General features: G+C 46.4%; 1 protein-coding gene across 1 annotated transcript in view; it reads right to left on the minus strand.

Moving 5' to 3' along the window:
• MFSD4A (major facilitator superfamily domain containing 4A) overlaps positions 1-13,462 on the minus strand; it is a 45,235-nt gene extending 31,773 nt beyond the window's left edge. Inside the window, exon 1 of the mRNA XM_083509001.1 lies at positions 12,823-13,462. Within this exon, the coding sequence (XP_083365127.1) occupies positions 12,823-13,055 (233 nt within the window). The 5' untranslated portion in view covers positions 13,056-13,462. The remainder of the gene's footprint in view (positions 1-12,822) is intronic.
• Between the last annotated feature and the right edge of the window lie 1,080 nt (positions 13,463-14,542).

Here is a 14,542-nt window from a genome sequence, read left to right on the forward strand (position 1 = left end):
TCCCTCTGGCGCAAAGGAGCCAGAGATCACTCACACTTTAAAGCTTACCTTTGTAATGTTAAGGACCAGAAACTTTAAAAGAACAATGGAAGGTGAAATTCTTAACAGTTCTTTTTAGCAGCAGTTCTGCAAGTGCACTATATGGGCTCAGAATGACTTGGGACAAAATGGAATGCTTAAGGGTTGCATAAGCTTGGGCCTCAGCAACCACCTGAACCCTCCCTGAGATCATTTGCAGGAGCATCTCTGGCTGTGCCCATCCCCTCTGCCCTGTGTTGGTGAGGCTCATTGATATGAACATGAAATAGAGCCTCCAGTATCGCTGACCCAGTCTTATGGAACGCTCTTCTGACAGAGATTCACTAGGCATCTTTTAATACTAAATTTTAGGTGTTGGTTGAAAACTTTACACTGCCATGGCTTATGTGGACATGCCTCTTTTTCACAGCTAGGTGGTGATCTGCAATTCTGGTTGTTTTCACATGGGGTTGTGAGTGTGCGTTTATTCATTTATTTGAGGTATTTATATAATGCTTCTCAGGTCGACATAAAAAAGCAGTTTACATAAGCTTATTGCAGCAATAAACACCACTTTTTTTAAAAAAAAGTTACAATAAAATGGAAAAGAAACTTCTTTGTTTAGAAGAAACTGACTGCTTCTTTCTGTGTCCCTCAGGGCAGGATAGCTCTGCAGAAGCCCGTGTAGTGGCAGCTAGGGAAGGGAGGGGCCAGGTACAATGGGTGGTGGGTGGCAGCAATGCCTCAAGCATGTGAACCTGTGTGTTGGCCGTCAGATGTAGGGAGCACATTTTGGAGAACGGTTTGGTGGGTTTGTTTTTTTACAAGGCTTCCCTTGAGCACAGGTCAAATTTCAAAGGGGCAACAATTCACACATATCTATATTTATATACAGAGAGAAAGGATTGCCAGGGGGAGGGGGGGGCAGGGAGAATATGTATGTTTTTGTGACCTCTCTCTCTCTCTCTCTCTCTCTCTCTCTCTCACACACACACACACACACACACACGATGTGGAGTACCATCACGTTTTTCCTGCTGCCTGCAGTAGCCATTTTGTGCCAGAACCCATGCCACTTTAATCAAGATGGGTAATAGCACCTCATTTTAAAAAAATAAAAAGCTCTCTCTCTGTGTGTATGAAATTGCAGTAGAAAAGTATTCTTACAAATAAAGAAATAAGGGCTACAGCTCCCATACTGGATAGGAAATGCAATTCATACTTAAAAACCTGTTTACCTATGCAGTTATGGCCACATTATGTGCCTGCAATCCCATACAAGGACTGCACACTAGGTCCAATGCCGCTAGCAGATTGCAACAGCTCTGTCTCCAGCTGCTGCGATCATGATACCAGAGGGAGACATCTTTCCACTTTCTCCCATTGAAGTCAGTCAAACTGTGGTCCCAATGCCTTTGGAATGCCCTGACACCTGGAGGCCAGCAGACCTACTCAAAAGCTCTGTAGGGACACCTGATGTTCTTGGCCTTCCCCAGGAAGACCAATTGAGCCACAATTGGTTTTAGTTGCATTTTGTTACTGAATGTCATTTGATACTGTTTCTGGATGATTTTATTGTCTATTGTTGCCTTTATTAATGCATTGTGGCATGTTTCCATCCTGTAAACTGCATTTAAGCATTTTACACAAATAAATAAATATTGGGCCTAATTATGAATTTGATACAAGTGATGAATCAGCAAACTGTACCAGTTTACTCACAACACTTGAGATGAACCTAGTAAAGCAAAACAAAAAACAAAAAAACCCACCCCACTCTGAAATAGCAAATGTCCTCAAGACTTGTCCAAATGAAACAGATTTCCTACATAGGAAAGACTTGCTGTGTTTGCAGCTACATGGATGTACTCCACACATGCAATTTCTTACAAAGGAGGGCATCATGTAAGCAGCCTAAGTTGGTGCTTAACGTAAAAACACACAGCCATGAGAACAAAATTTAGGATCGCCAGACGACAAACAACTGCCAAATGCTAATGCTGCCTCAGCAACAGGTCCAGAACTGCAGAATGACACCTCTGGGAGACAAAATAGCACACCAGGGGATAAAGATGCAGGTGCAAGCAGCAGATACGCTGGAGATGGGAACTGCGCCAAGACTGGAACTCAATGCGTGCTCTGTAGAATTAACAGGAACAGCTTCCCCCTCTATCTTCGCCTGGCTTAAGAGCACACAGAGCAGTTAAACAATCAATCATTGCTTGTGGGCAGCAGCATAAAGATCTGTGCTACTTAAAAGAGTGTGTGTGGCGATGGTGGCAATTGGGGAGTAAAGACCAAGTTTCGTTCCCTAATCTATAACAGAGATTATGAAAAAGCTTTGTTATGCACTGCCTGCAACCATCGCAATAGCCTGCTTTTTGCTCCACTGCATCGATCCCCTGGGCCTGCCCATGAGGAAGATGGAGGAACTGCATGCCTCCTAATATTGTATCTGGAATTCAATTGCCTGTTTGTCTTAAGAGCAAGACGCCACCTCAATTGGAGAGCCACAAATTCTTTTGAGATTTTTAGGATTCTCTGGGGCAGATGCTAAGTATCGATCAGGGCCCACTGGAGGCACCAGGAACACAAAACAGTCCTCTCTATACCACTTGCTTGCAGTGCCGGCCCAGCCACAAGGCAAGGTGAGGCAACTGCTTTGGGCAGCAGGGTCAACAGGGGCAGCAGACAGCTCAGAGGCTGCAGCTAGTGCAAAACAGCATCTGGACTAATGACTGGCACTCCTATCACACTGCTTCTGATATAATTGTATTGGCTGCCTAGCCACTTTAATATCTTTGATCTATAAAGCCCCAAATGGCTTGATTTCCAAATACCTGAAAGATTACTTCCTCCTTTATACACTAGCTCAGGAGTTAAGATCCACAAGAGACGCAATGCTGGCAACTCCAGTGCCCTTGGAGGTCTGCAAGGTGGAAGCATGCGAGAGGGCCTTTTCTGTGGTGGCCCCAGATTTTGGAACAGCACCATTCACTGTGGAGCACCAGGGCAGCAGTGTTTAGAGACTATTCTAACTTGATGATGCAGACATAGTGGCTCTTGGTGGCTGCTCAGTGGCTTAGCATCAAAACCTGGCCATGTGCATCAACACAGTGTCGCCACACAATAAAACTGCTCTGAGTTGAAGAAGGGCATGTTTTCCCACTTACATTCCCCACTGTAAGTTGGAATCCAGGAATAAGTGAGAATAGTATAGGCTCCTTCACACATATTGCTAAATAAACGTATTGTATTTTCCTGTGTCTGTGCTGCAAATATAAAAACTCTGTTCACTATTATGTCCGTTCCTCCCCTTAGAACTCTTGCTTCCCACTAGCACTGCAAGAGGGGGTTGAAAGTGCTTTTTATGAAAGCCATTAAGGCTAGCAAAAGGTCTCTAGAGGATACGATCAAAGTAAAGCTTTCTAAATGGAATTTTGAACACTCAAACCATGTTACTGAGCCTCCATGTTCAAAGGCAGTGTACCTTGAACACCAGGTGCTTTGTATACAAATGGGGAGGGCTGTTGCACCAGTGTCCTCCTTGTAGGCCAGGGGTCTGCAACCTTTAAGACAAAAAGAGCCACTTGGACCCGTTTCCGAAGAAAAAAAAACTGGGAGCCGCAAAACTCGTCATTATAAAAATAACTTTTTTGTCACTTTTTAAAATTATTTCTTTGTTTGACCCCTCAGAATTACTCCTCCTCATAGAAATAAACGTTAAATTAACAAGTTACCTTTTTTTTGGGTGTGTGCTCTTCACTCCCCTTCAAAACAGTGACCAGCGTACATGCCCCCTTTCAATGCAGTGACCAGGGTACATGCCCCTTACAATGTAGTGGGCGGGCGGGAAGGTGACGTCGGGACGGTGCGTGACTAACATGCGACGTCACAGCCAGTACAGCGCCCGCAACAGTGGGGAGTGTCGGGGCGCACAATGCGCCTCCTCCCCTCGCTAGTATCCGCCCCGGAGCCGCGGCAAAGGTGTAAAAGAGCCACATGCGGCTCTGGAGCCACGGGTTGCAGACCCCTGTTGTAGGGTCTTCACAGGCATCCAGCACCTCTGGCAACAAAGTATTAAACTAGGTGGATCTTTGGTCCTATTGAACAAGATTCTTCTGATCCTCCCATGTTTCTCTCTCTCTCTCTCTCTCATGTTTTTATAAATGTACATTCTGGACAAACTTGCCTAGAAAACTCAACAGAAACTTCTGCTTTCAGAAATGGCTCAAAATGCAATCATAAAGAAAAAAACCCCTGCTTTTAATAATCAGGGGTGGGGAAAGAACTAAAACAAGCAAGTGCAGCCGTTCCAAAACATGCTGAATGTTTCCAACATCTCTTCTTCTCAGATTGTGCTAAAGGAGGCTTTTCAGTGGGAAAAAGAATGAGCCTCAAAAAGCATAATGTGTAAACTAGGAAAGCACTTTAAGAAAACCTAGGTAGGATGGAAGGCAGATGTGAAGGAGCAGTGAGAAAATATATATGTGTGTATGTTTTTGTGTGCATGAAAAACACAGAGGAAATAGCAGGCAGAACAGCAGCAGACTCCCTTCTATTTGCAAAGGGGGGGGGGGGAGATGCTATATGCACAAAAACAGGACTAGTGTTCAGAGCTATTTCGTCCTTTGCAGCATCCCAAATCAGAACACATAGGAAGACTCCATATTAAGCTCTCTTAGAAACCTGGCTCAGGGAATATTGCAAAACAGAGCTCTTTAATACGTCTTGCCAACCTTCAGTAAAACCACAGAGCCACTTACAAGGCAGCAGCCAATAGCGATGTACAGGCTGGCCAGCCCTTCCTTGCATGATTAAAGAAGTTCAGATCACCACACACTTCCCCCATCATCTCAACAACAGGGCATTAAGAGCTGACAATACAGAGAGCAACATCCCTTAACACTTACTAACATATGGAAGGAAATATTACCATGGGGTGGATGCAGTACAAATCTATGCATGTGTCATGTTGGGGTGGAGCTGGAGCTATTAACTGGTCAGTTTCTTCCAACTTGAGATGCTTTGCTTTTAGCAACATCCTGTTGATCAGCACAAGAGGGGTGTGCAGTGAGACAGACAAGAGCAGCAAAATAGCATTGCCAGGTCTTGTGATAGCATCTCAAGCCTTATTGCATTTCGTTGTGTTTCCCCACCCGCAACGAGCCAATCCAGCTTCAAAGAGTCTTGGGAGTTGGACTTGGTCAAAAACATAGAGACTTCTAAAAATAATAAAAAACTTTTGTGATGATCTAAACCTGAACTGCAAGCCAACATTTCCCTGAGTTTGGGTTGTTGTCACTTTGGCGTGCTTGGGGTCTGCAGCTGCTAAGGCCAAAAATGCAGTGTCTTCTTCCAGCAGTACACTTGAAGCAAGGGGCGACTGAAATTCTCTCTCCAAATATAGTAAGAACAGGATTCACCATAGCCCAATGTGCTAGCTTGCTCATTTACTGTAATTTAGATGATGGATGGACTGATAATTTTTGAGACACAGCAGGCCATTGTGTGTATTAGCATAAGCTAACTGATTACAAGACTCACAAATTAGATCTCCCCAGTAGGGGGACCAAGACGTACAGAAGCCTCTCACCTATGCTGCATTTATTGCAGAAGAAGAAAAGTTCCAGAAACAAAGATTCACGCTGTTTTGGGGTCTAAAAAGACCCATCATGGTTTGGCTGTGTTTCTATACATAGACATTAAAGCTTCTTCAAAGGGCTGTTACTGAGATGAAGCAGAGAGTAAGATCTAAATTAATGGGTTCAAATTTCAAGAAAGTGAATTTTGATTAAACATGAGAAGAATCTGCTAACAGTTCAACTTGTTTAACAGTGAAACCAGTGTTAGAAACTGAGATATGAAAGCTCGGAGCTAAATGGCACCTTAATCCTAGGTTATGGGTGCAACAACAGAATGTCTAGGCACTTTTTTTTAATAACAAGAATACAAAGCTGAAAATGAATGAACTGCAGCTAAACTAAACTAAAATGTTCATTTTTCACGTGGTCTAGTCCTTCCCCTGCCCACCCCCTAATATTCTTAAGAGGGTCTCTTCTGCAGTCTTCAGAGAGTAGCTGGAAGTGGGGAGGCAGAAACAGGTCCTCCTTTCCTTCCAGCAGTGGCAGTTTCCCCTGTCGCAAAATGCGCCTAGAACAATGGGAGTTTCAAACACTGAGTGAAGCACAGTGCTGTGGAAGGTGACAGGACTCTCCTTTGTTAGAGGTTTAATAAGAGACTAGATAGCTGCCTATCAGTGAGGCTGTAGCACCAGATTTCCTACACTGTCAGGCAGTTGGACTAGAGGACCTTTGAGGTATCTTCCAATGCTTATGATTATATGAAAGAGTCACTGAAAATATAGTGAAGAACACAGGAAACCGCCCTGCACAGAGCCAGGTCAATGGTTCATTTGGCTCCCTATTGCCTATACTAGATATAGCTTTCCTCCATGGGTTTCAGAAACCAAGTATTTCCCCGTCCTGCTTGGAAGAGCTGGGGACTGATCAGTTGTGTCCATATATAAAGGTAAAGGGACCCCTGACCATTAGGTCCAGTCGTGACCGACTCTGGGGTTGCAGCACTCATCTCGCTTTATTGGCCAAGGGAGCTGGCGTACAGCTTCCGGGTCATGTGGCCAGCATGACTAAGCCGCTTCTGGCGAACCAGAGCAGCGCACAGAAATGCCATTTACCTTCCCGCCGGAGCGGTACCTATTTATCTACTTGCACTTTGATGTGCTTTCGAACTGCTAGGTTGGCAGGACCATATACAAGTACTATTATTCCAATGGGATGTGAGGGGAAAGAGTGCATATCCATTCAGACTATGCAACTTCCTCTCAGCATGCTTTGAGAGATGTTTTTTTTTTAGTGACTAATAGTTTTTATTAGGATGGGACACAGCTTATTTGTTTTAAGCTTAATGATTGTGTGCTTGATCATTTACATAACTGAGCTACATTTTAAAGCTCCTTTAAACAAGTATTAGCCGAATGGAATTTACATTATGAAATAAATAAGTACCAATTCATATATTCCCATGCTGAGAGCTGGCACTGTTACATAGGATGGGCAGAAAAGCCCCCTAGAACCATTTTTGTAGGATGGCAAGTAATTAGCTGCCTTCTGTCTTGTAAGTTTTGTACAAACCTCTGAGAATCAGTAAATGGGATACAAATTCGTCAATGGCATCAGTCTAAAATATGCGTTCTAATTAGTTCTACTGTGCAGACAGGCTGGAGAATCCCAGCTCAAGATCAAGAAAGCACATCACAGAATAGGAAATAATGACCACAGCCTGATTGCAGCCAAAGAATTAATCTCTGCTACAGCTTTTAAATGTTAGGGAACTGGCTTCCCCCTCTCAATAGGAACTGCTGTGAATGTGTAGATTTAAAACATGGATGGTGAATGTGTGTGGTTCTCTATCTTGTCAGATCCTGACTCCCATCAGCCCCAGCCAGCAAGGATGAGGAGAGCTATTGTCCAGGAGAAGCTGGAAGACTACAGGTTGCCACATCCCTGATTTTGAAAGCTTGATATTTTTGCTCATGAGTCCATAGATAAGTTTGCCTACCGAGTGCCTACTTCCTATGTCAAGCTGCTCATGCACAAAATCCATGTGTAAATAGGACATGCACAAAAACAGAGTTCTCTGGGTGTATTTATGGTGTGTGTATGGTAAGGAGCTGTGTCACAGTACATCTGTATGAAGCAACACACACACACACACACACACACACACACACACACACACACACTCTTCTTGCTGCCAAACTGCACACAGGAGGTGGTGAATTACTTCCTGCATCATGGAAATACTTTCTGCTTAGAAGAAATGTTGCTGATGAAGCCAGCTTCTGAACACATAGTATCTTGGGCAGTAACTGGAGTCGAAGGAAATTAAGGAGTCATGCACTTTCCAGATGCTCTGCAGAGACAGGCCTGTGTTCAATGTTTTCTCAGTGACCTCAGATGGAAGGAGCACGCTTACGACCCACTGTCAGCGCATCACCAGCTCTCACGAGGAGTTCAAAGGTATGCTGCTCACCAGGTCACCAGATCCACAGATCCACAGAAGACATTAAGTATCTATTAGACCAGAAGCCCACGTATCTGGCATGACTGCATCAGAGGAGAGCAGTGCAGGTAGCACAATCGAGCATTTAGTTGGCAGAAGCAAGGGGTCTTCTGCACTAAATTTCCAACAACCTTCTGACAGTAAGAGCTGTTCGGCAGTGGAGCCATCTCCCTCGGGAGGCTGAAGATTCTCCCTTCTTGGAGGTTTTAAAGCAGAAGTTGGATGGCCATCTGTCATGGATGCTTTAGCTGAGCTTCCTGCATTGCAGGGGGTTAGACTACATGACCCTCAGGGTCCCTTCGAACTCTATGATTCTATGGTTGCAGCTTAGGGAGCAGTTTTCTGCCTCTGTTTCCAAACAGTGTCCTGGACTACTACAGCCCCATGTTGCAGCAGGTCAGTATGTGTGTATGATAGCAGCCAACGTCAACCTGGTGTTGATGTTTTGGACAGAAACTCCCATAAACACCGTCATGTTTATGCCAAGTTGTTATAAGGGATAAAGCAAACCTGGGCATATCAACAGTTAAAAGAGCTGGCCTTGTACTTCTAATGTGCTGTGCAAACAACGTAAAATTATATAGGCTAGTAAGCCATGATAGCTGAGTAACCCAGTCCATAATTGTAGGGCTGAAAAATAATAATCGGTGTAATTAATTTTAATCAGAACTGTTCCCTGTTGAACTGTGCTCTCTATCTAGAACACTATTCTGATTACTCTACATGCTTGCCCTGATTGGAGCAATGTGTTTTCAGAGGGATCTTTAAAGCATGAATCAGTAAGGAAACAGCTCTTTAAATATAATGTAAATATAATATTTATAAGCAAGATAAGGGTTTTCTGCTTGATTCATTTATTTTACATTTATAGTCTGCCTCTCCTCCAATGTGCTCAAGGTGACACAGATGCTCATAGCCTTGTGACGTAGGTTAGGCTGAGAGTGAGTGACTGGCCCAAGGTCCCTCAGTGAGTTTCATGCCTTGCTTAATAATCAGCTGACTGGTTTAATCAACTATAACTCCAGTCTTTAAAATGCTCAAGATTAGATCCAGGATAAGTAAGTTGCACTTGGGTCCCTTTAGAATCTATGCAAAACTAACCATGAATTTGTTCCCACTGAAATAAATGAGAACTAAATCGGGATTAATTTTACATATTCCAAAGGGATCTAAGTGCTGATAACTTTACAGCAAAATCCTATGAATGTTTACAGATAAGTAAAATCCATTGTGTCCCCTGAGGCTTGCCTAGAGCAGCAGACTTTAGCCTGGGTTCAATTCTCAAATTTATAATCCTGAGAAAGCCAATATATCTGCAGACCAATTAAACAGTAGTTTGAAGATGTTCATAAGTTAAATGCCTCAAAAGTAGCACTTAAATATTAGCATGAAGTTTCAGTCCTAAAACAAATCCAAGCAAGATTGGTGCTCGACAGCAGCTAAGGAGTTACAGCAAAGGAAGATTGGTGTGTGTGTGTGTGTGTGTGTGTGTGTGAGAGAGAGAGAGAGAGAGAGAGAGAGAGAGAGAGAGAGGAGTCACCACACACAAGCTGTTTGTTTTAAAGTGATCTCTATGCGAGAGACACTAATTCCTCATTGATGGTATCATTGATGAATTGTCAAGCATAACACTGTTCTTTCCAGCAACGCTGTGTGACAATGGAATCTTTACTGTGCCTGTTTTATCCTACGTCAACCTTTAAGTGCTTGTTTGACACTGGATGTTGCTTGCCAACTTTCTGGAGAATGGGAGGCCAGCTTGAGTTTTGACATCAAGGTTATTAAAACAGGTCCTTTACAAGAGAACCACTGGGTTACAGAAAAACACATTGAGAAATCCCTGAGCCGATTTCTGCAGCCTAAGGATTCCTTGTCAATGTACAGCAATGTTCTGTTTCCTCAACGACATATGTTTTTGCATGATCATGCCATATGCCCCCCGTTTCCCAAATTCTGAAACCAGCTCCATGTGGGAAGAGACCTCAGATATCCATGCTGACATCACAGGAACAGCAAGCAGATCCGAGAGTCTGCCTGCGTAGGCTCTGCAACAGAGCCAGGGTCCCACAGAGCAAAAATCCTGCAGCCGTGGTGATTTCAGGGGAGTCACTCAAGTGACTCAGGGCTCTAGAAGTTATATAAAGCTCATTCTGCATGGCTTCTGTGTCAAACCTGTCTAAATTATTTTTGGATCGATCAAGAAGCACCCAGATTACTTTGATCTTATTTAGATGAGCCCTTTGAATGCTTTTGAAGATATGCCCTTAAATAATTCAAGAGAGGAGATAAACACAGGCAAAAAAGGAAGACAGAAAGGAATGGGGGTGGTGGGAAAGGTTTCTAGGATGCTATTGGAACAGAGACACTGGTGATGGGCTCAGGCCAATGGGGAAAGAAAGACGGGAAAGTAGCAGGAGAGGAGCAAAGAAGAGTATTGAGCTAAATGTGAATTTAGCTCACAATAGGTGAACAAATTCCATGACGCTGCTACCAACACTAGTCAACTTTTGTTTTACTGCCTCTGCTGCCTTTAAACAACCTGATGGTGGAACGCTTGCCAGGAAAACCTCCAACTTTTCAATGTGGAATAGCAGGTATTACCTGCCAATTTACTCCTACAACAAGGATGGAATGTATTGCCATTATGAGCTATCAAATCTTGAAAAGTACTCAGAATACAACCCCCCTTTGATCAATAATAGGAACTCTCCAAAATGCATTCTTCCTACTTCTTATGACTGAACTGTTACTCATTGAAATGGGTGTCCATTGTTGAGGATACAAATATTAGACATAGGAGACACAACATTATGGTCAAGAGTATTGTAAGCTTTGTCTTTTTAAAAAGAGGGCTTTCTTGGTTTCACAAGACCATGTTCATAAGGTTCCTTCTGTGAAGGTCTGCAGTAGCAAAATCTCTAGTTAAGACAGAGGGAGAGATGCATTCACACATACACAACCAGAGATGTTAAAACCAAGTTCAGTCAAGGCTGCCTCCTGGAATCATATGCTCACACACATTTTGGATGAGAAAGCTACCAGCTCTTCCAAAAATACCCAACCAGGAAACCTCTGACCCTCGTGCAATTCAGCAGATGCCTGGCACAGTCCCAGGATAGTAGTTACAGTAATATTCCTTTAAAATCTGAGACATTGTACAAGACCTGCCACATTGCTTATCCCAATGCCAGCTGTATAAAGAATTCAGAAGCAAAGACTTGGATGCAGTGGCGTAGCATGGGGGGGATGGACAGAGGGGAAGTGGCCCTGGGTGTAAAATTCGGAGAGAGGCGCAAACAGGTTCCCCCATGACAGGCTCCCTTATCAAGACCACGTGGCTGAGCTCCTGCCACCTTGCGGAGGCACTGGAAGGCAAGCTGTGTCCAGGCCTTCAAGGCTTGGGTGCACACCTCCACCCCAGCTGCCCAGTCCACCAGGGGGTGCAACACTTGCCCTGCCCCAGGCACCAGCAACCCACACTATGCCACTGCTTGGACGATGACAACATGCTCACTGAACAGGACCCGTCTGCAAGAACCTGGACTTGCTAGCCAGAAGCAAAAAAGCAACATAATGGAAAAAGATAGCCTCCATTGTATTGACAATCACAAGAAGGTCTTGGGGGAAGCTTAAGTGGTTAATTGTTCCTAGGGCAACTGAATTTTTACTTCTTCTGCAATTGTACTGCAAATATGCCTCATTCTTGTGATGAAAGTGGTTAACACAGTGGTTAACACAGATAAACATGTACTGCTGGAGCTGCGAGATTTTGACATGTGAGGCTGCTACTACAGGCACAGAAGCATGTCTGGCAAAAAATAAATTTGGCCACTCTGTCTCTAGAACTGGTTAGAGGTGTACTGAGTAAACATCACTGAACTAGTGCTGTTCACCACCAAAGCTCTACATGACCACCATTCTACAATATCTCCCATTTTTTCTGTCCCATTGCCAATGCACACACTCAAAATTAACCCAGGCACAGTGCATCTCATCTTACCATCCATGCACAAGGTCTGAGCAGCCACACCGTTTGGCTTTCTGCATGGCTGCCCAACAACAGCAGAACTCCCTGTCCCTGGAGACTTCAATCAAATTCCCCAAGCCACAGTGATGAATGTGTAGCAACCATCAAGAGACCTTCAGGTGCCCACATTATAAACAGGCACCAGGTCACTTACACAGACTACATTTCCCCCCAGGCTGCTTCAAGCTCAATGGTTCCTATGCACATCCATTTGTTCTGAAACAAACCCAGCTGAGTTCATTCACCCAAGCGCTGGCAGAAATGCAGCTGAGCATCCCGGTTCTACGAGGAGCTGGGCACTGCTCCCACTGGGTTCAGGCACACCTAACTTTGCCCGGGATCCCTAAGTAAGAAGGGTTAGAGACCCAAGAGAGAGGCTAGAGCGTCACAGAGGGTGATAGGAATAGATCACTGTAAGGATGGGGTGCTGATTTGCAGGGCAAAGCCTGGCACAGACCACGTTGCAAAGTAGACCTATCTGGAGGCTTTGAAAGGGGGACGAGGTGAGAGATGGGGGGGGGGGAGGCAGCTTCTCAGGGGCATCAGGACCCTTCTCATTCCAGAAGGAAAGCGGGCTGGGGGTGGGGGGAGTAGGTAGGGAGGCAGGCGATGCTAATGGCCGGAGAGCGAAGCGCCCGCAACTAGGAGAGGAGAGAGAAGGAGATTCGGGGAGGGGGGGGGGTCCGCCTTACGTTCTCTTGAAAATGCCTCCCAAGCAGCTGCCGAGCAGCAGGCAGAACTGTTGCGAGAAGAAGACCCAGGTGATCTGCGAGAGGGAGCTCTGGGTCTGGCAGCGCAGGTCCAGCAGGGTGGGCCCCAGGAAGGCGATGCAGAGGCCGAAGCTGAAGAAGACGCTCCAGTAGGTCAGCGTGGGCTGCAGGTTCCTCTTGAAGAGCGTCGTCACCCGCGCATCCCACCACCACATCCTCGGCTCCCGCGGCCCGCCAGAAAGCAGCGTCCGCGGCAGCTCGCTCTCCCGCCACTGCCTGCCTGCCCTCGAGAGCAAGTCCCTGGGCTAAGACCGAGAGAGAATCCGGAACGGGCGAGTGGCGCCCCCTAGCCGCGCCGCGGCAGAGAGGGAGAGCCGAGTCTTCGCTGCTGCCCCGGTCTTCGCGCCGGAATCCCCTAGGAGAGCAACACCTGCCCGTCGGATCTACCGCGTCCCGCCCTGGGCGAGCCCGTCGTCGATCACATGCGAGGAGCCTCCGCCCCGAGGATCTGGCGCTCGCCTCCTTCCGCGGGCGCTGCAGCCTTGCCCGCGTCCCGCTCGCCGGGCTTGCAGGCAGCAGCAGCAGCAGCAGCAGGCGGAGTGCCGCGCGCGGGGCGGGGACTGGCTCCTCCCCTTCGGCCCGGGGAGCCGCGCACAGGCGCCAGCAACGCCCGCCTCCCGGGCCAGCGGAGCGGCGAGGGTCCCAAGCTGCGCTCGCCGGACGGGGAGCTCTGGTTCTCCCCCCCCCGGCCAGCTCCCAGGCGAAGCCCCGGCGGGGTCAGCTTTGCAAAAGGGGCGCCGCCAGCTAGCAAAACCTTCCGGGCGAGGAAGCAGCTGCAAGTGGTTTCCCTACAACCGAAAACACCTGCGCGGCTGCCCATCGCCAGGTGTGATCACTGCACACGCGTCTCCATCACTTCGGAAACGCGGCCCGCCTGCGAGAGGGCTGGCGTGGCCCAGCGCAGCTACCTGCCTTTATCTCGTTTTGCAGGCAGTTGAAAATACCCGCAGTAATTACACGCGACGATCATTTGTCGTACACGGGATGGAAGTAAATCGTAACGTCTGAAACAACTTTTTTGCGCTGGTTTCTTTTCCCTCCTTTATTCTCTCTCTCTCTCTCCCTCCCCCCACCCGTAAGTGAGACTCGCAGGTGACCTCAGTCTCTCATCCACACCATCATCATTCCCTTATTGAAGTCAGTGCTACTGACACGAGTAGCTTACTTACCATTCGCTTCACAGGGAAGTTGAACACGTGGGTAAAGGTCGTGGAAACGTCCCTTGAAATGCACATAGAAGCTTAGGAGAGGAGATGGTTGTGGAGACCAGGGCGGCAAAATTGTTATATTTCCTCTCCACTCCCACCCCTGCAAACAGGGGTGCCAACTTGAATAAAAGATTGGGGAGGGGGCTGGTAAGCCCCGCCCCGCATAATCAATCACATGACATTGTGCATGCACACTATTTAAATGGCAATGCCCATCAAGTATGGGGGGGCTGGCCCCCTTAAATGTTTTATTGGGGGGTGAAGATGCCTGGGCGCCAAGGAGGTGACTCCTAAACTCACAATTCTGAGAATACAGAGGTTTCCCCTGCAGACCCTCCAAGTGTCCCTGTTTCCCAAGTCCTGGATTTACAGAAGCTGTCCCGATTTCTGATTTGATTCTGGAATGTCCCACTTTTCCTTAGGACTTCCCTATT

Source organism: Podarcis liolepis (assembly GCF_965112155.1).
Source record: "Podarcis liolepis genome assembly, chromosome: 6".
In the NCBI taxonomy this organism is placed as follows: Eukaryota; Metazoa; Chordata; class Lepidosauria; order Squamata; family Lacertidae; genus Podarcis; species Podarcis liolepis.